Source organism: Peromyscus leucopus, chromosome 7 (genome assembly GCF_004664715.2).
Source record: "Peromyscus leucopus breed LL Stock chromosome 7, UCI_PerLeu_2.1, whole genome shotgun sequence".
NCBI lineage: Eukaryota > Metazoa > Chordata > Mammalia > Rodentia > Cricetidae > Peromyscus > Peromyscus leucopus.
The window spans coordinates 110,602,727-110,626,881 of NC_051069.1; the positions used below are offsets into that span (position 1 = coordinate 110,602,727).

Consider the following 24,155-nt stretch of genomic DNA (forward strand, 5'->3'; position numbering starts at 1 on the left):
GCGGTGACCCCCCAACACTCATGGGAAGGGTTCAGCGGTGACCCCCCAACGCTCATGGGAAGCGTTCAGCGGTGACCCCCCAACACTCATGGGAAGGCTGCAGCGGTGACCCCCCCAACACTCATGGGAAGGGTTCAGCAGGCCTAATTACATAGTTTGATTCATTTAGTCCACATGTGGGCCCTCAGAGGGAGCAGTAATTGCGTTCCATCTTCTGAGTCACAGGGACAGAGATGTGTGGCTTGCACATCATTCATAGCTTTGGAAGATCAGCCCTGGGCCCAGGGTGTGGAAGCCCATTTTCAGGTTCCTAGTGGCTTTACCCAGCAGGTCCACATAGAGAGGGTGATTGGACCACGGGCCTGAGTGCAGGTGTCTGGGATGGTCTGCACTTGGCTGTGCTGGGGGGAGGTCTTTGGCTCCATGTAGCTAGAGTTTTCCTGCCTTGCCCACAGTCAGTACAAATCTTTGTCACCCGCCAGTTCCACAGCCGCTCAGACCCAAACAAGTAAACACAGAGACTTATATTGCTTACAAACTGTATGGCCGTGGCAGGCTTCTTGCTAACTGTTCTTATTGCTTAAATTAGTCCATTTCTATAAATCTATACCTTGCCACGTGGCTGGTGGCTTACCGGCGTCTTCATATGCTGCTGGTCATGGCGGCGGCTGCAGTGTCTCTCTCCTCAGCCTTCCGCTTCCCAGCATTCTCCTCTCTCCTTGTCCCACCTACTTCTTGCCTGGCCACTGGCCAACCAGTGTTTTATTTATTGACCAATCAGAGCAATTTGACATACAGACCGTCCCACAGCACTTCCCCTTTCTTTTTTTTAAAAGGAAGGTTTTAACTTTTACACATCTCCAAAATCAGCTTGGTATATTTGGGAATTTGGGCGTAGCTTCTCTTACTACTTCCTGCTGGAGGAGGGCGCTGTATCTTATGGGGACACAAAGAAAATTTTAGGATCATGGAGTAGTCCGTGAGGCTGTATCATCTGAGCCAGTTGCCTTGAAACGATTCTGGATGTTGGATCATCTGGGCCATGGTGTCATCGGAGACCTTTCAGGTGGTCTTGGTTGGTCAAACCTGATGTATCTTAATCTGGAACAAATCCATAGCCTCTGGCTTTCTGTAGAAACAAAAACAGAGCCTCCTTTCCAAAGCAACATATCCTTACATCCAAATTTTGAAGTCAAGGTACCTTTAAAATATACATTTTGGCATAACTCAACAGCTTTTGCAATCAAATGTTTCTCTTCAGTTACGAATATCAAAGAGAACATAATCCAGATTCTCTGTGTGGTAGCCATCTTTACGTGGCTTATTTTTTATATTACCTTGAGCCTATTGCTTTAAACTGCAGCCTTCTAAGCCTGAAACGGCGCTGTGGCTGCTGGCTCCTCCCACTTCAGCTTCCCAACATGGCGGTGGTATGTTTTCCGCCAGCTCTGGGAGCCATCGTGGGTCTGTGCTTTTATCCAAGCAGCGTGTAGCCCAGAAACCTCTTTTTTTGTTTTGTACTAGCAAAGGCTAAATCCACCACGCAACTTAATGTGCCACTTGCAGAGGCCTCATTCCGCCATACTGCAGATCAAGCACACACACCAGGAACCCGCCAGTAACTCAAACCGGCAGCTGCTGCTCATTTGAGAGAGACAATTAGGAAGCTGTTTTAAGCTCCGTTTTAGAATCTTTTCTCAGGCTTTAGGTGGAAACTCTTGCCCCACGTTGGGCGCCAGATATTGATGTAACCAACCGTCTTATTAAATAAGAAACACAGAAACAATGTAAAAGAGAAAGCCGAGAGGTCAGAGCTCAGAGCTAAAATCTCACCCTTCCTCCTGCTGTCCCAGCTTCGCGAAAAAAGACCTACTTCCTGTCGGTTCCTTTTTTTTTTATAGTATGTCGTTCTGCCTTCTCATTGGTTGTAAACCCAAACACATGACTGCCTCGTCACTGTCTGAATGTACAGCCCCCTAGGTCTTAAAGGCATATGTCTCCAATGCTGACTGTATCCCTGAACACACAGAGATCTTATGGGATTAAAGGCGTGTGCCACCACCGCCACACTCTTGCTATGGCTCTAATAGCTCTGACCCTGAACACACAGATATCTATGGGATTAAAGGCGTGTGCCACCACCGCCACACTCTTGCTATGGCTCTAATAGCTCTGACCCCCGGACAACTTTATTTATTAACATACAATCAAAATAATATTTCAGTACAATTAGATTACCACCACAGCTCCACCCCTTGGTGTTTCTATAAATACCAGAGACAGTCAGGGCTCATTGGAATAGGTTCCAGGCCCTCTCGAGGCTATCCTGTATTTTCTATGTTTATCTCCACATTCTAAATCCTTCTAATATTTCCTGATGCTGTCACTCAAGAACACTCTGGGGAACTGTGGGGTTGGTGGGTAAACACCCCGCACTAGGGTGCCTGGGCTGTGGGTTCTCTGGATCTTGCTCTCTTCTGGCATCTTCTCCCAGGAACTAAAAGGCATCCCAGTGATGGGTAGAGGGTGGGGACTTGAGAGGAGAGCCACTGCTGAGCTAGGCGGAGGACAGGATGTCTCTCTTTCCTCTCCGGGCAGACTGCGCGTGCTGGGATGTTGAGAACTGTCAGCAGAGGAGCAGGGAAGGTCAGCTCAGGCTCCACCGCTGACTCTCCTTGCATTCTCACAAACACTTGTCTTTTCCCGAAGTGTCACGTGTGTGGCCAGCAGGGACATCTGCTCTTGGCCATTTGAGCCTCCCTTGGTACAACTACCAACTCCTCCCAGGCTTCCTGAAGCCAAGGAAGGCCGGCACCAGGATCCAAACAACCCCCTTCTCAGCCCATCTTAGAAGGGGTTCATTTTTCCTGGGGATATCTAGCCCTTTGAGAACACACATTACGAATTCAACTTGAAAACAAATCTTTTGTTTTGTTTCAATTATAGAAGGAAAATCCAAACGAATGTTCCCTGGACTCTTCTCCTCTGTGTTATCTGAATATTTTCATCCATGCTTACTGGCCCTGATCTTCCTGCTCTCAGCTTTAAAATAGGAATTATGTAATCCCAATTTCTCTAGTTCTGATGGTTAAAGGAGTCCCCATACCATAGAGAGATGCGGGAAGTGCCCCCAAACTCCTCTTGGCGTCATTTGTAGAAATTCTCAGATGTTTCTGCAGCGATGTGCACACTGATGTTCAGCAGAACGTTGTGTGGCGTACCCTCAGATTAGGGCCATGGCTTCCTGCATGGAGAAGGTGGGTTTTGTTCCCTCCAATTTTCTTTACTTTTTATTTTTCTAAAGTTTATTTAGTTTTTTGTGTGTGTCTGTGTGAGTATGGGTACCTCATGGAGGCTGGAAGAGGGGACCAGATCTCATGCTAGTGGAGTTATAAGCAGCTGTGAGCTGCCAGTGTGGGTGCTGGGAACTGAACTGGGGTCCACTGGAAGAACAGCATGTGCTCTCAATGCCTGAGCCCCTTGCTCTGAGTTTCTTAGCATGACTTGGATTTTCTATGGATGCTTTATTGGTATTTGTGTTTGAAATGGTAATAAAGACCACAGAATTGAAAGGAACGGGGTCAGCACTAGATGGTGGGTGAGTCTATTGTGAGGCATGGTGATCAGCGTCGTGCAGTAGCTTATACGGAGAAGTCCAGGCATATCTGTAAGGATCAGCGAAGGCTGGCTCAGAAGCAAGCCATCTCTGGAGTTGGGATACAGCTGGCTGTCATGTCCCCTTGAGGGGCAGCTAGGTGTCCTGCTGTTGCCTTCTGCCCCTTATGTTCATGGCCTTCACTGCTCTGTGGTTTCAAGTTGACGGCTTTCCCAGATCTCACACCATCTTTTTACCCTGTCCTCAGGCGTCTTGGCTCTGGAGAAGGCTTCGTGGAAGGAAGCGGTCAGTGATGGCGTCCTGCCTCTTGATGATTCTGTCTGCCGTGGCTGTCACTCACTTTCCTCCAGAGCATCCAGCTTCCACTCCAGGACTTGGTCCCATGGAGCCCCAGGGGGAAATGGGCATGCCTGACCCCAACATTTGGCAGACTTTGAACCCTAGCCAGAGGCAGCGGGCAAAAAACCTGGGCTTCCAGAAAGGCCAGGCTTTGCCCAGAAATTCCATCCTGGTCTGTGCTGAGAAGCAAAGCCACAGAAGGCGACCAGACAGAAGCGGACACCCACTGAGGGTCAGGAGAGGCGTTGCTGTGACAGGAGGTCCGGCACTCAGTGCCCACCATCCTGTGCTTCTGATGGAGAATGAGGTCAGAGATGCAGGAGGCACAGCCCTCGAACAGCCTGGGCAAGATGGTCCTGTCCAAGAGACACAGAGGAAGAAGGACACCCTGGTTAGCCCACTCACAGGGAGCAGCCAGGCATGGAGAGGGACTGCTGCAGTGAGCTTTAGGCCCCAACCATCAGAAGGGGAGGATTCCCTGCCGGGAGCCAGGGTCAGAGTCTTGACTGGTGGGAAGGCTGGGGGTGCTGCCTCAGGTTCTGGGACTCCCTGGTGGTCTGGCTCTGCTGGAGAGCTGAGAAGGTCCCGTGGTGCCGTACTGAGACCCCTGGGTTACTGGCCAGTGCTGCGGCTGGGGGGCAGGTTCCACCCTGGTTCACAGAACACGATGTGCAGACTCTCTGGCTACTGGCCCATGGGGAGGTGGTGGGCAAAGCCAGGGTCCCGGCCCATGGGCAGGTGCTGCAGGTCGGACTATCTGCTGACGGTGCCCTCCAGGACATGTCTCCTCTCAGGCTCAGCCAGCTCTGCTCCCAGGGCCTCTGTGGGCTGGTGAAGAGGCCCAGTGACCTGCATGAAGTCCTGTCCTTTCATGTGGACCGTGTGCTGGGACTCCAGCGGAGCCTGCCTGCTGTGGCCCGGAGCTTCCACAGTCCTCTTCTGCCCTACCGCTACACAGACGGTAGTCTGAGGCCCATCATCTGGTGGGCACCCGACGTGCAGCACCTGGGAGACCCAGATGAGGACCAGAACTCTCTGGCCTTGGGCTGGTTGCAATACCAGGCCCTGCTGGCACGAGGCTGCCGCTGGCCAGGCCAGATGCCGTGCCTGGGCATCCGCCGTGCCGAGTGGGCGCGTTTGGCCCTCTTTGACTTCCTGCTGCAGGTAGGTGTGGCTGGGCAGTGGGGCGGAGTCAGGGAGTTCCAGGCGAAGGCCAGCTTTGCCCGCTCCTCACCATGCTGGCAACAGTTGTGTAACTTCTCTGCCCGTTTATCCCGTGGTACCCTAGAGCAGGGCTTCTTAAACATTTTCCACTCAGGGACTGGCTAGATAGCTCAGTGGTTAAGAACACTGGCTGCTCTTGCACAGGACCAAGGGTTGGTTCCCAGGACCCACATGGTGGCTCACAGCCATCTGCAACTCCAATCCCAGGGATCTGATGCCTCCGTCCAGCCTCGTCAGGCACCAGACATGCCCATGGTACCCAGACATACATGTATGCAAAACACCCAAACACATTAAAAAAACAAAACAAAACAGAACAACAAAAACCCGACCACTACCAACAAAAAATTCCATTTGTGACCCTGTTTTACCTAAGAAATTTTTATGTGACCTTGGATATATAGGAATGTAAAATAGGCATATAAATGAAATATTTGCTGATAATAATGATGAAGAAATTTATTTTAAAACAATTCTCAGATATACACAAAACCTTGCCATTTGTTAAAGATGAAAGCAAATTTGTATATTAATGAGAGGCATATGCTTATTTACTTTTATTTTATTTTATTTTGGTTTTTTTGAGACAGGGTTTCTCTGTGTAGCTTTGGAGTATGTCCTTATTTATTTTTAAATGAAGACTTAGCACTTGGCACTATAGGATGTAGGGCATCTTCAACACTTCACTCTTTATAGTTGATTGTATTTTGATTTTATAATCATAAATCTGTAGTCCCAGACCAGGAAGGCGGGGCCAGGCAGCCAGGCCAATCAGTGAGCTCCAGGTTCAGTGGGAGTCTCTGTCTCAAAAAGTAACTGAGGAAGACATTCAAAGATGACCCCTGGCCTCCACAAATGCATGCATTCACATATGCACATACACCTTCATGACACATGAGAACACACACACACACACACACACACACACACACACACACACACCCTCTACAGAAATGGCAGAAGTATGCTTAGGACCATGTCAGAAATTACTGGAAATTCTGTTGCAATCTCAAGTTACAAAATCAGGACCACCCCCCCCCCCCATCTTACTGTTAAAATACCAGTTCACCATTTATAATTTTTTGATGTATTTATTTTATTTTAATGTGAATGAGTGTTTTGCCTGTGTGAATGTATGTTTACCACATGTATGCCTGATGGCCACTGAAGCCAGAGGAGGGCATTGTGTCCCTTGGAACTGTAGTCACAGATGATTGTGAGCTGCCATGTAGGATGCTGGGAATCAAACCCAGGTGCTTGGCAAGAACAAGTGGTCTTAACCACTGAACCATCTCTCTAGTCTCAACACTTTATAATTTTATATCTTTGAACCAACATGGAGTCAAGATTGTTGAAATAAGGGAGAGAGAGAGGGAGAGAGGGGAGAGGGAGAGGGAGGGAAGGAGAGGGAGAGAGGAGCTGAGGCAGAAAGAACAGAAGGAGAGCCATAAAGGGAGGTGCCCGTCCATCTGGGCACTGAGCATTCACTGTGGCCAACTGAGGCTCTTGCTTCTCTGTCTGAAAGAGAAAAGCCTAAAGTTGTTGAGTGGAGGGGTGAGGTGGGATCTAGGTAGAGTTGAAGAGCAAGGTTAAGGTCCAGCTGGGGGCTGTGAGTACCAGCTGTTTAATTGGCCCATTGTGCATGAGTGTGGCTGCTCCAGGCTTGTCCATGTGATGCTGGCTATGGATATAGGGAGCCTGAAACAGCTGGTCATTCACACTCACAACCAAGAAGCAGAGAACAATGGATGCTTTGTGGTGATTGGCTGGCTCACTTTCTCTATTTTATACATCCTAGAATCTCCTGCCCACAATTAAAATGTGACTTCCCCATTATAATGGACTGTACCCCCTGAATCATGAGTCAGAATAAACCCTTTGCCCTTAAGCTGTGCTTGTCGGGGTATTCTACCACAGCAATGGGAAAGGAGTTCAAGCCACGCCCCGTGTGCGTGTTCTGCACAGCTAGAGGGGCTGAAGTGTCCTGGGGTCAGATCACAAACTACCTCCGGTTGGATTCTTGTCCTAATGTCTGTTATACCAGCCCCAGGGGCTTCTGTTTGCTAGGTTGTTTATGGATATACTTAACACAAGTACCTGGTGGGGGTATATACTTGGTAAATGCTAGTCAGGAACAGACCCAGACCATCCCCATGGCAACCTTACTGGTGAGACGCCATGTTTATTTATGTTCTCAACTTGAGCTGACTGGGGAGACAGTTCAGTGGGTAGGGTGCTTGCTGTGTGAGCATGGGACCCGGGTTCAATCCCTGCTCCCAGTGAGCACCCAAGTGTGGAGTGAGGGTTCAATCCCTGGCTCCCAGTGAACACCCAAGTGTGGAGTGAGGGTTCAATCCCTGCTCCCAGTGAGCACCCAAGTGTGGAGTGAGGGTCATCCTGGCTCCAGTGAGCACTCAAGTGTGGAGTGAGGGTTCAATCCCTGCTCCCAGTGAGCACCCAAGTGTGGAGTGAGGGTTCAATCCCTGGCTCCCAGTGAGCACCAAGTGTGGAGTGAGGGTTCAATCCTGCTCCCAGTGAACACCCAAGTGTGGAGTGCGTGCTGGAGTCCTGGTGCTGGGGAGGAGGAGACAGACTGTTGGGCGGGGAAAGGTGCATGGGGAACGCATCTGACCTCTGGCTCCTATATGCACATGTATAGGTATGTACAAGTGCATGAACATGTGCGTGTACAGAGAGAGAGAGAGAGAAGGAGGGAGGGAGGGAGGGAGGAGAGAGAGAGAGAGAGAGAGAGAGAGAGAGAGAGAGAGAGATTATTAGTGAAAAATAAAATGGAACCATTGAGGTCCAGAGAGATTAATTTCCTTGTCTAAGGTCACAGCCAGGGGACTGAGAGGCAGCCTGGCTGGCCTGGCCCAGAGCTTCCCCGCTTCTCACAGAGTCACTATTGAGCTGGCCAGTAGTGGGAGCAGAAGGGGACATTTGCAGGGGGGCCCTGGAGCCCTGAGACCCAGGGAGTAGCTGCTTGCAAAGCCACACTCCAGCCATGTGCTCAGGATGGCTTTCTGCTCTGCACAGAGCCCCTCTGTTCATCTCCAGGGCTGTAGCTTGGACAGAAATCTCTGCAGCCGAGGCGCACATAGGTCAGCTGTGTGGTCAGACACCACTGGGCTGGGACCATGCCACCTTTCCCAGCGTGCTGGGCAGCAGTCAAGAAAAGCAAGCATCTGGCTGGCAACACCTTCCTAGAAACCTCAGCGAGGCTGCAGAAGGTGCGAGTCTGCACGGGGTGACCCACGGCTGGCCACAAACCCCAGAGGCAGCTCACTGAGGCTGGTCTGCTGCCAGCCTCCCTCACACCCTGTCAGCAAACTCAGAGGCCGGGAAGAACGCGCTGGGTCTGGAACCACCATGTTTCCCTGTGCAGGGGCCTTTTCTCCCGTGTGTTTCCTGGGGAGTCTATCTCTATTCAGAGAGAGAGAGAGAGATTCCATTGAAGTCCCCCAAACCTGAGTTTCCTGAGGTTGCTCACAGGAACATGGGTGGGGTCACCAGAGCTTGGACAATTGTGCCACTGAGGAACCCCACCCCGACAACTGTGAACTGCTTATAGATCCTAAGTGTTGTGAGACATTGTCCCTGACCCTCCACGGGGACAGATAGAGACCCCCTCGTGAAGACCCCTGTGGGTAATCTCAGCTACTCTTACTTCCAGTGGCAATGACCACGTCACAGCTGGAAGACAGCGCCACACTCCAGTCCGCCTCTCAGGCGCATGTCACTGTCTGACTTGGGTGACCTGTGGAGAAGTCAGGTGAGCTAAGTTAAGTCGGTGGTGTTGGCATTTGAAGGAGGCTCATGGCCCCCTAAGCGAGGACCCAGAAGGCCTCGGCTGCCAGGATCCTGGTCTGGGCCCTGTCTCTTTTTGGGGACAACACAACGGCTCCTATTGTGTCTCTTGCCTCTGTTACAACCTGTCCAACTGAAACCTGAGAGATGCCTTTGTCTCAGTTCTCAGCAGCAGAGCCGACACCATGATCCCAACAGGACTGACCGACCCACAGGAGAGAAGGCAGCCATCCAAGGGTGTGTGTGACCCAACTCCACAGTGAGACTTGAGCGGTTGGTGGGAGGTGACCGACTCAGAGCTGGCCTGGAGGGAGCGAGGAGACGAGGTGCTTATAGCCAGATCCCTGTCAGGCTGCAGCTGGGGGATGCTCCAGGAGGAGCATTCTGCCTGCAGTGATGGAGCCGCCCTCCACAGCAAAGCTGTCCAGCAGCTGCAGCCTAGAGGACGGGCTCAGCCATGCAGGGGCCAGAGGACGTCTGTCTTCTGTCGCAGTCGGAGCCATTCCTCCCTGCCAGACAAACAAGGCCTTCAGTGCCGAGGGTGGCCTCTGCCTTCTCCCTCTCCAGCTCTTTGTCTTGGCATTTGGCCTCAGTCACTTCCTCATCGGGCTAGAGCACGGTCTCAGGGCCACACACAGGCACGTGCGCACACACACACACACACACACACACACACACACACGGGTGGGAGTGGGGGTCATGTACCTCCCCTCCTCAGACACAAAAAGGAGATAACTCCGAGTGACCTCATCAGGGAGCCCTTCAAGCCTGGTGAAGTGTTAGTGAGTCTCCCCCGGCCTCAAGGAAGTGAACAGTGATCTGTGAACCGCTGTGGGATGGGCGGGTTTGGGAGGATGCTGCACCCCTAAGGACCATGGTGCAGCGACTGCAGGGTTGGAGCCCACCTCAGCAAAAACTCTGAACTACAGTGACATGTAATCTTGTCGATTTTAGTTGGGGGGGCTGAGCAGACACACCCCAGTCAACACAGGAAGAACCCCAAGAAACTATGGAATAATATCTACGTTCTGCTGAGCCCCTGGTGTCCTGAAATTAAGAAAAGGAGTGAGGTGTGGAACTGTGAGGGACTCCCTTGCATCCCTTGATAGACCCCAAAATCTAGGGTACTACCTTCTCAGGGGGGCGCCCCCAGAACCCAGACCCCGGTCCAGTTGATGCAAACAGCATGAGGTTTATTGAAGGAGCAGCTGTACAGTCGGGCTCCCCTGTCCTGAGGGCAAGAGTCGCACCGCACTGCAGCCACACAGGCACCTTTAAAGGAAAACCCACAAAAGCCACAAGACTACAATTTCGTTTCGATTGATTTATGTCTAGAGGCTAATCTCATAAGATCATGGTCTGATCACTGAGTGATCACAGAGTGGTCACTGCATGCACATTCTTCCCGAAACCTCAAGGGGGCTATCAGGGTGGGAGTGAAGGTTACACAAAGGTCACAGTGGTCCTTCCTGGAACACTTGCAACTATCACGGTCACAGTTGAGCGCATCTCTTAATAGAAATCTCTTTATATTGTTACATTGTGGCAGGGGGTAGTTGAATAATGGCTGAGTCAGGTTGCCCTTGGAACCAGCTTTTTAGTTCCTCATTCTCCTGGGGCTTGGGGGGTGTAAGCCTGAAGGGTTAGGGTCTTTCACCCCAACAATGAGTCTCAATTTTTTTCTTACCTCACTGGAGTCCTGCCTTTATTTAAAAGCCTTTTAAACAGAAAATGAAAAAAGAAAGTCTGTGTTCTTTGTCCCATTTCATTCTTGGTATTCGTTATTTGTCTCACAAGAGCCACTTAAGGGAGAGAAGGTTTATTCGGGCTCTGGCAGGGGAGACAGGAGCATTAGGCCATGGGTCACATGGCCTGAGCATATGGTGGCAGGTCACATGACCCCCCAGTCAGGAAGCAAAGAGAGCTGGACGCTGGTACTCAGCCCACTTTCTCCAGCCAATGTGGTGCCAACCACATTCGGAATAGATCTTCCTACCCCAGTTAATCTAGATGATTCCTCACAGACATGACCCCTGAGATTTGTCTCCATGGTAATTCTAAATGCTGTTAATAAAGGTTAACCATCACAGCTGGGTTGTTGGCTGTTTTTTTTTTTTAATTTTATTTATTTTACATTACCATTCAGTTCTACATATCAGCCACGGGTTCCCCTATTCTCCCCCTCCCACCCCTCCCCTTACCCCCAGCCCACCCCCCATTCCCACCTCCTCCAGGGCAAATCCTCCCCCCGAGGACTACGATCAACCTGGTAGACTCAGTCCAGGCAGGTCCAGTCCCTTCCTCCCAGACTGAGCCAAGTGTCCCTGCATAAGCTCCAGGTTTCAAACAGCCATCTCATGCAATGAACACAGGACTTGGTCCCACTGTGTTGGCTGTTTTTTTAAGTACTTCTAAAGTTTTTCTTTGGACTGAGGAAATTATCCTTCTGTTTTCAGTACAGTATACTATTCCCTGTGGTTGTAACTATCAGTAACTTTGTGAAGACTCTTTGTTGTGTAGAAACCTCACTTTGCTCTGTGAAAATGATCAAGCTTTGCATTCTGACTGTGAATCTGTGAGTTTTCAAAAAGCCACCCTCGCTCAGAGTTACTTTAAAAGTTCTCTTCTTTTTTTTTTTTTTAAATCCATCTTGGGTCCATCTGGAAATATTTAAAGCTTACATGTCCTGGTGCCATTTGTTGGAGACTCATTCCTCCCTTTGAAATGCGACCTTCCCCAGATAGCCAACTTCTTTATGTATGTGTGGCTATTTCTATGCTGTTCTGCCCCAGATGCCAGCACTACTGTGTTCTAATTATGGAGGGGTGGTCTTATCTTTCTCACTGCTCATTTCAGGATTTGCTGGAATAATGTTTTGGTGTGATTTTTACAGTCAGCATGTTGCTTCCATTCCCAAATCCTTCTGATACTTTATTGAAATTAATTTATTTTTTGTGGACTGACAGCCAAGTTTCGCCATAAAATTTATCATTCACTGGGCATGGTGATACACAACCTTAATCCCAGTATAAAGGAGGCAGGGGCAGCGGATCTCTGTGAGTTTGAGGCCATCTTGGTCTACAGAGTGAGTTCCAAGACAGCCAGGGCTACCTTGCTCAAAAGAGAGACCCTGACTCAAAAACAAACATGTTTCATGCCGGAACGGGCCCTCGTGTTCTCTAGTGTTCCCAGACATCTGCCTGTGTCTCTGGGAGGGTCTTGCACTTGTTCCCAGTGGGTCTGTCCTAGCTATTTTTATGTCAACTTAACACAAGCTAGAACCATCTGAAAGAGGGAAACTAATGAGAAAATACCTCCTAAGATCCAGTTGTAGGATATTTTCTTGATTAGTGATTGGTGGGGAAGGGCCCGGACCATTCTGGGCTGGTGGTCCTGGGTTCTGTAAGAAAGCAGACTGAGCAAGCCAGTAAGCAGCACCCCTCCACGTCCTCTACGTCAGCTCCTCAGGCCCCTGTCCTGACTTCCCTCAGTGGTGGACTGTGACCCGGAAGTGTGAGCCAGACGCACCCTTCCCTCCCCAGCTTGCTTTTGGTCCTGTGTTCCATCACAGCAGTCAGCCTCGGACAGTGTCTTTCTCCATGGTGTCGTCAGTTTCCCATAATCCTTGGGACCACCAAGGACAGGATCTTTCCTTCCAGCATATGTCCAGGGCGGCTGCTCATGGACTGTGGCGTGGCTGTGACTTCTGTATGGTCATCTTGTGACTCCCTCTACTAACTCCATTTTATTCTCCACCTTCTCGTGTGTGTGTGTGTGTGTGTGTGTGTGTGTGTGTGTGTGTGTGTGTGTGTTGAGGCCAGAGGTTGTCGACTTTTCAGTTGCATTCCTCAGGTCCCTGTTGACCTTTTTTCTTATTCTTTCTTTTTTATTTTTTTCAAAAATTGGTCTGGAGCTAGCCACTAGGCTAGCCTGGCAGGCAGCTGAACCTGGGGATCCATCTGTCTCCACTTCCCCGGGGCTATATCTAGAAGCACATGCCATCATGCCTAGTTTATTTGTTGGCTTATCTATTTTTAATTTTGTGTATGTGTTTGTGTATCCACATGTGCATGTGTGTGCATATGTATATGTGCATGCGTGTGTATGGCCCTGAGACATGAGGAATTGGCTCTCTGGGAAAGATAGTGTTTCTATGAAGGAAAGAATGACCCCCACCCCAGGAGAGGCTCTGGATACTTAGACTGTCAAGTGGAAAGGAAGTGAGGAGGGTCCCAGCTGAAGGGTGAGGGCCACAAGAATATCAGGCATCTTTTCTGGAATCTGCCTGGCTTGGCCCAGGAACCTGGTGCACCTACTCAGAGTCCTGTGCTGGCCCTGCCTGGCCTTCCATCCCTATCAGGAGGGCCTGTAGCCTTCCTTGACCAACTGCAGGGTCTTGTCCCAGCCAGATATTCTGTTTGGAAGGTGACAGAGCCAGGCATCCCCTGAAACTAGGTGGTGGGTATGGAGGGCAGGTTCCAGTGACTACCGGCCTCCCCAGGGACCTTGTGTGTTCTTCATGGTTCATTTATTCTTGCACTCAGAGGACCTTACTATGTTTTAACTTGTGTTGAATGCATTCTGGGTTCTGGGGTCAGACTGGTTATTTTAATTATTTATTTTATTTTGGTCGTTTATTTTCCTGTCCAAGAATTCACAGCTGAGTGCCAGAGAAGGTATGCCTGCCACACCCTCTGTCTTCGTGGTCAGAGTCAGATTCCTGGCTTCAAGTCTGGGTCACCACTCCTAGCTATGTGGCCCTCAGAGCACTGGTCGGTCTTCTCCCGTGGCTCACTGTCCTCTTCACAATTGGTCCCTCTCGACGCCCTGGAAAGACCCGGGGCACTGTGCTGGTAAAGCCCTCAGGGTGGCGCCTCCACAGCCTGAGCTTTGCAAGCCTTCACTAACTGAGAGCCCCAGATTGGGTTACACTTGCGGCACTGCTGGGCTGGCTCAGTGCACTGGGAGTGCACAGAATCATCATTTCTCTGGGTAACTGCTCATTTTTGCAAAGAGTGGAGGAAGGGCAAAGTCCCGAAGGAATGTGGGCTGCAGCCTGAGCTTGGTCACGTTCAGCCATGGGAAAACAAAACAGACAGCGTGGCAAAATAATCAACCTAGCACCTTGGTGAGCACACTCTTCCTGCCAGGAGGCCAGGTGGGCGTAGATCTCAGGAGGCCAGCACGGCCCATGTCTGCAAATAAATGATGCATGACTGGAAATCTGAACAGAGCAGCCTGGAGATGGGGGTGTGGTGCAGGGGCAGGGTCTTGTGCTGGCTCCTGGAGATGTGGGTGGGGGTGGGGAGCTTGGCAGGAACAGCAGTCCTGTGCTGTTCTGGCTGTGCATCCAGGGCAGAGCACAGGCCAGAGCAGTTACTATGTCCATGTTCCAGTCTCCAGCCAAAGGCAAGGCAAGCAGGCAGGGTTCCTAATTTGCTTTCTATTGCCGTGATAAGCACCACGACCAAAAGCCGCTTGGGAGGATGCTGCGGGCTGTAGAAATACGTAGGGGCTGGATCCCAGTAGTCTTTGATAGGAGGAAAGGGTTTATTTGATTTTACAGCTTACAGTCCATCATGAAAGGAAGTCAGGGCAGGAATTGAAAGCAGGAACCTGGAGGCTGGAACTGAAGCAGCAGCCATGAATGAGTGATGCTGGCTGGCTTGTTCACCTTGGTTTATTATAACACTCAGGACCACCTGTGTAGGGGTGACACCACCCACAGTGGGCTTGGCCCTCCCATATCAATCATCAGTTGAGAAAATGTCCTCATAGAATTGCCTGCAGGCCAGTCTGATAGAGACATTTTCTCAATTGAGGTTCCCTCTTCCAAAATGACCCTAGCTTGTGTCAGGTTGGCAGAAAACTAATCAGCACATAACACCATTGCTGTCCAAATACTAGGCCTGCATGGAGTCACGTCACCAAATGCTTACTCCACGTTGGACTCTATGCACTGGGGGAGCTGGGGAAGACAAGTGCCTCCTGAGGGGAACTTCTGGTCAGTCCCTCCCAGGAGTGTAGACAACAGAACTCTTACAACCATGTGCCCAAAGCATATGCCCTGCTTTAAATCTTTCCTCTGCCTACGTGGTTCTCCATGTGGCCACATAGGGTGGTGTCACCCCATTTTTAAAATTTTAAAATTACATTTATTTGTTTGTTCTGGGGTGAGATGCATGGAGGTCAGATGTAGCGGTAACGCCCGCATTACCGATACCCGTTTACCATGTCTGAGCGAAGGGCTGCGGATTAATCCCAGTATTCAGCATACCTGGAGAACTTACCGACGTCGTCACCGTTCCTGGAGAACTTACCGACGTCACCGCTCCGTGTGTTGAGTTCTGAATCCTCTTCGACCCCTCACCTGGTGTCCGAAGTTTCCTTCCCGGGTTTCGGCACCAGTTGCGGTGAGCTCCTCGGCCAGCGAGGAAGAACGACCACCACGCGAGGATTCTTCTCACATCTCACTTTATTGGAGCGCCTCTTGGTTAAGGGAGAGCGGGAGGTGAGGGGCCCCAGGACTAAACTGCAGCTGCTTATATAGGGAATCAGGCAAACGTGCCGTACTGTGATTGGGTCCCGCCAGAATGCGAACACGGGGAGCCACAGGATAGGCTGAGGACATAAGGCCAATTACCATACTCGTGCATCATAGCCAAATATGGAGTTGTTTACAGCTAGGCTACCAGGAAGCCAGCGCCATCTTTGAATAGCGGCTCCCTACAGTCAGAGGTTCTGACAAGCCTGGATCCGAAGAGCCTGTGCACCTGGAAGCAACAGCGATGGTGTGGGTCCTCTCCCCTGCTGGGGTTTCTCTTGAAACAGAGCTTGGTACTAGGATGTGGGTAGGAGCAGTTCATCTGGGAAGTGGTCCCAGGAAGTCTGCTGCATAATGGGGAGGAGAGGCAGAGCAGGAAGAAAAGCCCACAGAGTGGTCATGAGAAGGCTGCGCCATGGGCAAGTGAGACCCGACCCTGACGAGGGTCTGTGCAGCTCCACAGAGACCTGCGAAGCACATCAGCCCTCTGAGGATGGAGTCTGCACATCAGCTCTGATAGCTCACTGGTTGGAGGTTGCCTCTGGGTGGAAGGAGCGTTAATTTTATATTACTTCCAGTCTGTCACGTGGGTAGGCAAAGCCTATTCAGGGACCAGAAGGCCCCTCTGAACTCGGGAATGGGATGATGAGACCTTTACAGGTGAACCTGGGTTCGTGGGTTGGGCGCCAAGAGCATCTGCTAAATCCTTAGCAACTACACACCTGGGAGGGAGAGAGCTCAGGGAGCACAGCCCTGCGAGTCAGAAGGTCAGGGAGCACAGCCCCGTGAGTCAGAAGCTCAGGGAGCACAGCCCTGAGAGTCAGAAGCCCAGGGAGCACTGCCCTGGGAGTCAGAAGGTCAGGGAGCACAGCCCTGAGAGTCAGGAGGTCAGGGAGCACAGCCCTGCGAGTCAGAAGCTCAGGGAGCACAGCCCTGAGAGTCAGAAGGTCAGGGAGCACAGCCCTGAGAGTCAGAAGGTCAGGGAGCACAGCCCTGCGAGTCAGAAGGTCAGGGAGCACAGCCCCGTGAGTCAGAAGCTCAGGGAGCACATCCCGGGGAGCACAGCCCTGAGAGTCAGAAGCCCAGGGAGCACTGCCCTGGGAGTCAGAAGGTCAGGGAGCACAGCCCTGAGAGTCAGAAGCTCAGGGAGCACAGCCCCGCGAGTCAGAAGCCCGGGGAGCACAGCCCTGAGAGTCAGAAGCTCAGGGAGCACAGCCCTGAGAGTCAGAAGCTCAGGGAGCACAGCCCTGAGAGTCAGAAGGTCAGGGAGCATTGCCCTGAGAGTCAGAAGGTCAGGGAGCACAGCCCTGAGAGTCAGAAGGTCAGGGAGCACAGCCCTGAGAGTCAGAAGCTCAGGGAGCACAGCCCTGAGAGTCAGAAGGTCAGGGAGCATTGCCCTGAGAGTCAGAAGGTCAGGGAGCACAGTCCTGAGAGTCAGAAGGTCAGGGAGCACAGTCCTGAGAGTCAGAAGGTCAGGGAGCACAGTCCTGAGAGTCAGAAGGTCAGGGAGCACAGTCCTGAGAGTCAGAAGGTCAGGGAGCATTGCCCTGAGAGTCAGAAGCTCAGGGAGCACTGCCCTGAGAGTCAGAAGGTCAGGGAGCACTGCCCTGAGAGTCAGAAGGTCAGGGAGCACAGTCCTGAGAGTCAGAAGGTCAGGGAGCACTGCCCTGAGAGTCAGAAGGTCAGGGAGCACAGCCCCGCAAGTCAGAAGGTCAGGGAGCACAGTCCTGAGAGTCAGAAGGTCAGGGAGCACTGCCCTGAGAGTCAGAAGCTCAGGGAGCACTGCCCTGAGAGTCAGAAGCTCAGGGAGCACTGCCCTGAGAGTCAGAAGCTCAGGGAGCACAGCCCCGCAAGTCAGAAGCTCAGGGAGCACAGCCCTGAGAGCACAGCACTGAGAGATTCTGAAGCACAAAGGCTTGACTTCAGCAAGGAAGGAAAGAATGTCAGAGAACAAAGAATGAGGCCCCAGGGAACCAGGGTGGAGGGAAAGGAGAGCAGGGAGCCGGGGTCCATCTGCACTGTGACTGACAGTCCAGGGGACCTCAATGGTGAGGCCAGCAGACACAGTTCACAGGAAGTCTGGGTGCTTCTGATCGGGCATGGGCTCACGCATGCCCAACGGCCCACACCCTCTCTGGGATACTGTCCTCCTTGAAGAATGGCAAGTGTGAGCCACTCACAGAGGTCATTGCGCACTGTGGGTTGATTGTTTTGGTCTTAGTCTTGTTAAGGTGAAGGAAGAGAAGGTACCAGAGGATCCAGGACCATCACCCTGTGACTGTGGAGGCAGCAAAGGCACAGGTGGTGGCCGCAGGTCCACAGCTACCATCTGTTGTTGCTGCCAGTCAGCCAGGCTAGAGACCTGGTTCAACTTTTGTGGGTACCACCATCCTACTCCCCCCCCACATGCAGCCCTCCTTGTCCACAAATGGGGGACCCAACCTATGCCTCAACAATGTCAACTTCAAATCCCAGCCGTATGTGTTCTCCTGTGACTCCAGATGTGTCTGAGCTTGGGATGATACAGTCTGAAGTGAGGAGGGAAGGAGGCAGAGGTGGCAGTGACCGCTGGTCATCTGAGTGACAGTCCTTTATATACTGGCTAACTCTGACACCAACCTGCTGCCCATCAACTCATTCTGACACTCTGGGGTCAGGGCTGGGTCCTGGAGTTTCAGGACAGAAGCCTGGCTCTAGCAGACTTAATGGACTAGGCTTGGCCATCCTTCCTAACACACCAACATAAAGAGATGAGTAGTGGTGACAAGCAGAGGAAGCAGAGAGGAGCGGATAGGGGGTCCTGTGACCCCAAACTCATCTTCAGGATATTGACATGAGCTCTAGGCTTAAAAGAATTAGGGCAGATTCCTCTTCCTAGCTGGAGGCTAGTGCAGGGCTCACTAGTACAGACAGCCCCTGAATTCTGTCCCCAGGCAGCCCTGGACTGGTGTGGGGCCCAGCAGGCCAAATGGCCTTGATTCTGGGTCTGGAGAAGACCGGTACCATGCTAGCCTTCCCTGCAGGTCCATGACCGCCTGGATCGCTACTGCTGTGGCTTCGAGCCTGCACCCTCAGACCCCTGTGTGGAAGAGGGACTCCGAGAGAAGTGTCAGAACCCAGAAGAGCTGCGGCTGGTCCACATCCTGGTATGTTTCTTTTGCATGCACACGCAGTGCCTTGCCATGTAAGCACTAGGTACACCTCTCTCCTGCAGAGGATGGTCCTGATGGCTGGACACAGGGATTTCCCAGTCTTCTTTCTTTTCTTTGCCAGCAAACCTTGGCTGAAATAATACTTCTAGGAAGCCAAATATAAAAAACAGACAAAATGGACATTGAGAATGCAGCTGAGGTGGAATGGCTATGTGTGTGAAGCCCTGTTTTCTTCCTTCCTTCCTTCCTTCCTTCCTTCCTTCCTTCCTTCCTTCCTTCCTTCCTTCCTTCCTTCCTTTCTTCCTTCCTCCCTCCCTCCCTCCCTCCTTCCCTCCCTCCCTCCCTCCCTCCCTCCCTCCCTCTCTCTCAACCTAAAATATCCAATTCGGTTTTATTGTGGTTCCTTACAGAAGCAGAAATGACTCAAAGACAGCTATATCTCTAAAGTCACCCTGGCATGGGTGATAAGACATAAAAGCTTGGGATCTGGAGGACACTGCACAGCCAGCAAGAAACTCAACAGGCTGAAGAATGTCCTTTCCAGGTGGCTTGGTTGGTCTGAGCCTCTTCCAGAAAGCTCTGCTGGTCTTTGTGTCTTCTAGGTCTCTGCTTCTTCCAAGCAGCTGGGGTTGTGAGATAGAGACAGTCTTCACTGCTTATAAACTACCCTCCCTAGTAAAACCGCTCAGTTTCAGGGACTTCCTGAAGCTATTCTGAGTTGTTTACTTCTTGTCTTAGTGAGCTTCCCTGAAGGATGGAATAACACCCCCATAGCAAGAACTGCTTCTTTTCCTCCCAAACTCAGTGTAGATGCTGTTCTGCCTATTTGGGTAGTAAGTGTTGTGTGGTCTCTATTTATTATTTATTTATTTATTCATTTATTCATTTATTATTTATTTATCTATCTATTATCAGCTTGATACAGTATAAATTCTTATCCTAATAGTGAAATGTTTCATTGAGGCTTGCCCAGTAATTGAGTAAAACCAAAACTTATTATAAGCCACAGTCATCCTAGGGTCCCCCCTGCTATATGACCTCCCTGGTTCTGTGGGTTGCAGTCTGATTGTTCTTTGGTGAGCCCCTGTTTTCACTGCTCCTCAAGACACTTGAGGGAACTTTGAGGTCTTTCAGGGCTCTGAGTAGAAGAGAGAAGAGGTAGACAGAGGGAATGCTTTGGTCCTGAAGTCTCAATTGCTAGGGATGGTGATGGGAAGTAGCATGGGATTTTGGAGACTGTGTAGGAACAGTGTGTGTGCTTGGGAGTATAAGCCAGAAGAGATGGCCTCTTATTGCCAAACACCAGATTTTAAGTGTGTGTGTGTTCCCGTGAGTGCAGGCAATCTGTAGATGTCAGAGATTGACATCAGGCACTGTCCTTATCATTCCTCGCGTTAGTTTGAGACAGGGTCTCTCACTGAACTTGCCAATCCAGCTCAACTGGCCTTTAGCGTCAGGGACCCCCTCTTCCTCGGCACTGGGATTGCAGATTACACAACCTCACCTGGCGTCAGGGACCCCCCCCCTCTCCCTCGGCACTGGGATTGCAGATTACACAACCTCACCTGGCTTCGTTATGAGGTTCGTAGTGTTCAGCATGGTAAACCATTCGCCCACTGAGCCATCTCCCCAGCCCCATGCCACAGTTTTTTTTAAGTACTAGAGAATTCTGTCTTGTTTTAGTGTGGAAAGGATATAAGAGATGCTAAAGACTCTTCCTGTGACATTAGGGTATGGCCAGTGATCTATAGAGATAAAGGACATAGTTGTATGTTCTTGGTGATATTTAGGGACAGATGGAAGAGATGTGTGTGTGTGTGTGTCTGTGTGTGTGTGTGTGTGTGTGGTGTGAAGCACGCCTGTGATGTGGCATGAAGCTTCTGACCCTGAGGAGTATGTTTTTTCCTTTCACACCTGCCAGTTCAGTTCCCACCATGCTCCTGGCCCCACTGTCCCAGGAACGAGCCCCTGTGCCTTGCAATTTAGAAGGTGCAATTATGGCTCACTGCTATGGGTCCAGGTTTGAGTTTGCCCCATTGCATATTAGCTGTGTGATCCTGTGTAAATTGCTTATCAGTCTTATGCCTCCTGCGGCTGCTGAGACATCCCCAGAGAGGTACACAGTGCTGGTGTAGAGTAAGCCCTCAGCCATGGGACACAAACTGACAGAGTGGTACTAGTTACACTCCGATTATACCAATGGCTGCCCTTGTCCGTCTTCTTCCCCTGAGGTCCGGAGCAGTGATCCATCTCACATGGTGTACATAGACAATGCTGGCAACCTTCAGCATCCTGAGGACAAGCTGAACTTTCGGCTGCTGGAGGGCATAGACGGGTGAGGATCCAGGGCACTGGGTAGAGGTTTGAGGGATGAGGCTGGCCCTGCTGTAGACTGTGGAACCTTCAACTACAGTCCTCGAATGGCCAAAGTCCATCAGACCAAAGTTGGATCTGAGGCTTCTGGGACTGAGGAAGGCTGAGAGGGGCTACAGTCATCGGACCTGTTCCCCCAGATCTAGAGGGCTTCTGGTTCCTGCTTCAGTGTCTGAAGGCTAGCTCATCCTGGATCTATGTGAAAGAGCTAGCCTGGGGATCTGCCCCTCCTTGTCTACTCCCAGTAGGCAACTCAACCTTCTCAGGGCCTTTTGGGGCCCTAACTGTGCCCAGCTGAGGCCAGAGTGGTAGAATTGGCTCTCCAGGCTTCACTGTAAGGTGAGGCCTCTCTGAGAGCACTACCTTCTGCTTTTATGACACAGCAAGTCACAGAATCCTCTGACAAGGAGCCAGCAGGCACAGACCTGGCATTTCCCTGGCTCATTTTGCTGGGTTCCCTAGGGGGCAAGTTCTGGGTTCATGTGGAGACTCTCTGAGCTCACTTATGCCTTTCCTTTCTTGCATGGGCTCTGGGACTTCGGCCCCAGGTTTCCTGAGTCCGTTGTGAAGGTTCTTGCATCAGGGTGTCTACAGAACCTGCTGCTCAAGTCGCTGCAGATGGACCAGGTGTTCTGGGAGAGCCAAGGTGGAGCCAGAGGTCTGAAGCATGTCCTTGAGACACTGGAGAGGCGAGGGAAGATCTTGCTGAGACACATCCAGAAGCACAACCTCACGCTTTTCAGGGACAAGGACCTGTGAGCCCATCTCTGCCTGGGCAGAGCACACCTTGCTGGAGGACTTCCCACAATGTAAGCCTGAGCTGGTGAGTGTTGGCCATCCTGTTGACACATGGGAAAAGCCAGGAACTGGCGGAGCCTACAGTGCCACGGGATAGTTCCCCTGCTGGGGATGGAGGAAGGCCTCCCACCTCACACTCCTGTCTGCATCCTCAGCTCTGGCTATGTACTCACATGCAACAATAAAAGTGTTTAGGAATGTTCTGTGAACCGTTCCCTGCACATGTACATGCAGTGCTGTGTGAGGTATGTAGATATACGCATGAACCTGGAACTTCATGCATGCTAGGCAAGGGCTCTACCAACTGAACTCACATGCCCAACCAGAGAAGCCTATTTTTTTTAAGATTCATTTTTTAATTTAAAAATTTACTTTTAGGTGCATAGGTGTTTTGCCTGCCCATAAATTTGTGCACCATGTGCGTCCCTGGTGACTGCAGAGGCCAGAAGGGACCCCTGGGGCTTGAGTTAGACAACTGTGAACTGCCATGTGGGTACTGAGAATTGAACCTGGGTCCTCTGGAAGAGCAGCCAGTGCTCTTAACCGCTGAGCCATCTCCCAGCCCCTAATTGTGTGTGTGTGTGTGTGTGTGTGTGTTACACATGTGTTTGGGCGCCTTTGGAGGACAGAAGAGGACAATCAGACTGCCTAGTATGGGTGCTGGGAACTGAACTCTGTGTAATCCTCTATGAGAGCATACTCTTAACCATTAAGCCATCTTTCCAATGGCAACAGGGAGAGAAGCCCTTTATAAAAACTGAATTTCCCTTATAATTGTAGAAATTTTCTCCATTTCAGTGTTAGCCATTGCATGTTTTATGGGCCGACTTTTCAGTGTAAGATGTCTGTCCCTTCCTTGGTAGTGTGTTAGCTTGGACTCTGAGCTGCAGCTACACAGCCCTTTCTGTTAGGCTTGCCTGTCTTTCCTCTCTGCCATCTATGGCTTGACTCTCTTCCGTGAAGTAGGAAACTAATTCTATGCAGTCAAACTTGCTGATTTTGCCTGTGAGTCTCCCGGGTTCCTGTCTTCTTAGGCTGGTTTCCTTTAGATCACAGAACTATCACTGGTGTACTTTTACTTCAGTGCATATTTGTGTGAAATTTGCATTTGAAAGTGGCTTGAGTTAGGGGTGTAACTTAAGTTTCCTTGCTCCAGATTCTATTCAAGTGTCTATTCTGTTCCCACCAATCTGAAAGTATACTCTTACCAGATAAGTTCCCAAGCACACAGACGCCCACTTGTGAACTATACTATGCCCTGCTGATAGTTTCTTAGCTCCCTGCTTCAACTGTTCTAATCAAAGTTACTTTATTCTGTCTGGTCGCACAAGTATCCACTTAAAAATATTTATTTTGTGTATGAGTGTTTTGTCTGCATGTATGTCTGTGCACCACATGCATGCAGTGTGGGAAACTCAAGTTGGGTCCTCTGGGAGAGCATCTGATGCTCTTAAATGCTGAGTAGTCTTTCTAGCCCTCTAGATAAATATTTATATGAGCCTTTAAGGGGAAAATCAAATTGTCTGTTTTATTTTTAATTTCTCTTCATTTATGATGTTGTGTGACCTTCATTGTTTGTTGGTTTGTTTTTTGGGAGAAAGGTTGAATAACAGCTAGCAGTATTTACATCTTACTCCTGACTTTAATGAGAGCATGTCTATGGTTTCACTGTTAACTGCATCAGGGAGAATGCACGACCACGCACTACCCAGGTCAAATGTGATTTTTGTGGCTATTCCCCACGGATGCACTCCTCTTCACAGCCTCTGTGCAAGACACTGCCATGCAAGGTGGGCACAGCATGCTCCCTTCACAATCCCAATCCTGTCCCACAGTGTCATCTCCTTTGACAATCAAAGTTAAAGGTCATCTGGGTATTCAGCGCCAACTTTGCTTCCTGGTGTCCAAGAAGACTTGCCCGAAGGCCATCTCCCGTGAGCTGTCAGCTTAAGGTGGCTCCTAAGGCCACCCCCAAATATAGACCATTGCCACTGTTGCCCACAGTGCTAGATGATAAAACCCTACAGTTGAGGACACCAAACGCCTGTCACAGGCAGAGAAATCAAGTTGGAACCGGAAGCTTCCTCACTGCCCACTAACCCGCACAGTATTATACCGTGTTAGGCAGGCTTCTGGGGCAGGATAACCGGCTGCAGACTCCATGTGCGGCAATACCAACCGGCCAGGCAGGATGCGTCTACTGATAGAGTAGTGGCAGGTCTGTCATGGGGGCAACCAACTGCTTTCTGATTGGATTCGAGGGCCATCCCACAGGAGAGCATTCAGGTTTGATGTTATAACC

The 24,155-nt window shown here is 50.7% G+C and overlaps 1 protein-coding gene across 1 annotated transcript in view; it reads left to right on the forward strand.

The window, feature by feature from the left end:
• Positions 1–22,074, forward strand: part of Gask1a (golgi associated kinase 1A) — a 38,384-nt gene extending 16,310 nt beyond the window's left edge. The window contains 5 exon segments of the mRNA XM_028890431.2: positions 3,864–4,530; positions 4,533–5,119; positions 18,554–18,676; positions 20,914–21,017; positions 21,604–22,074. Of these exon segments, the coding sequence (XP_028746264.1) occupies positions 3,864–4,530; positions 4,533–5,119; positions 18,554–18,676; positions 20,914–21,017; positions 21,604–21,814 (1,692 nt within the window). The 3' untranslated portion in view covers positions 21,815–22,074.
• The last annotated feature ends 2,081 nt before the right edge of the window (positions 22,075–24,155 follow it).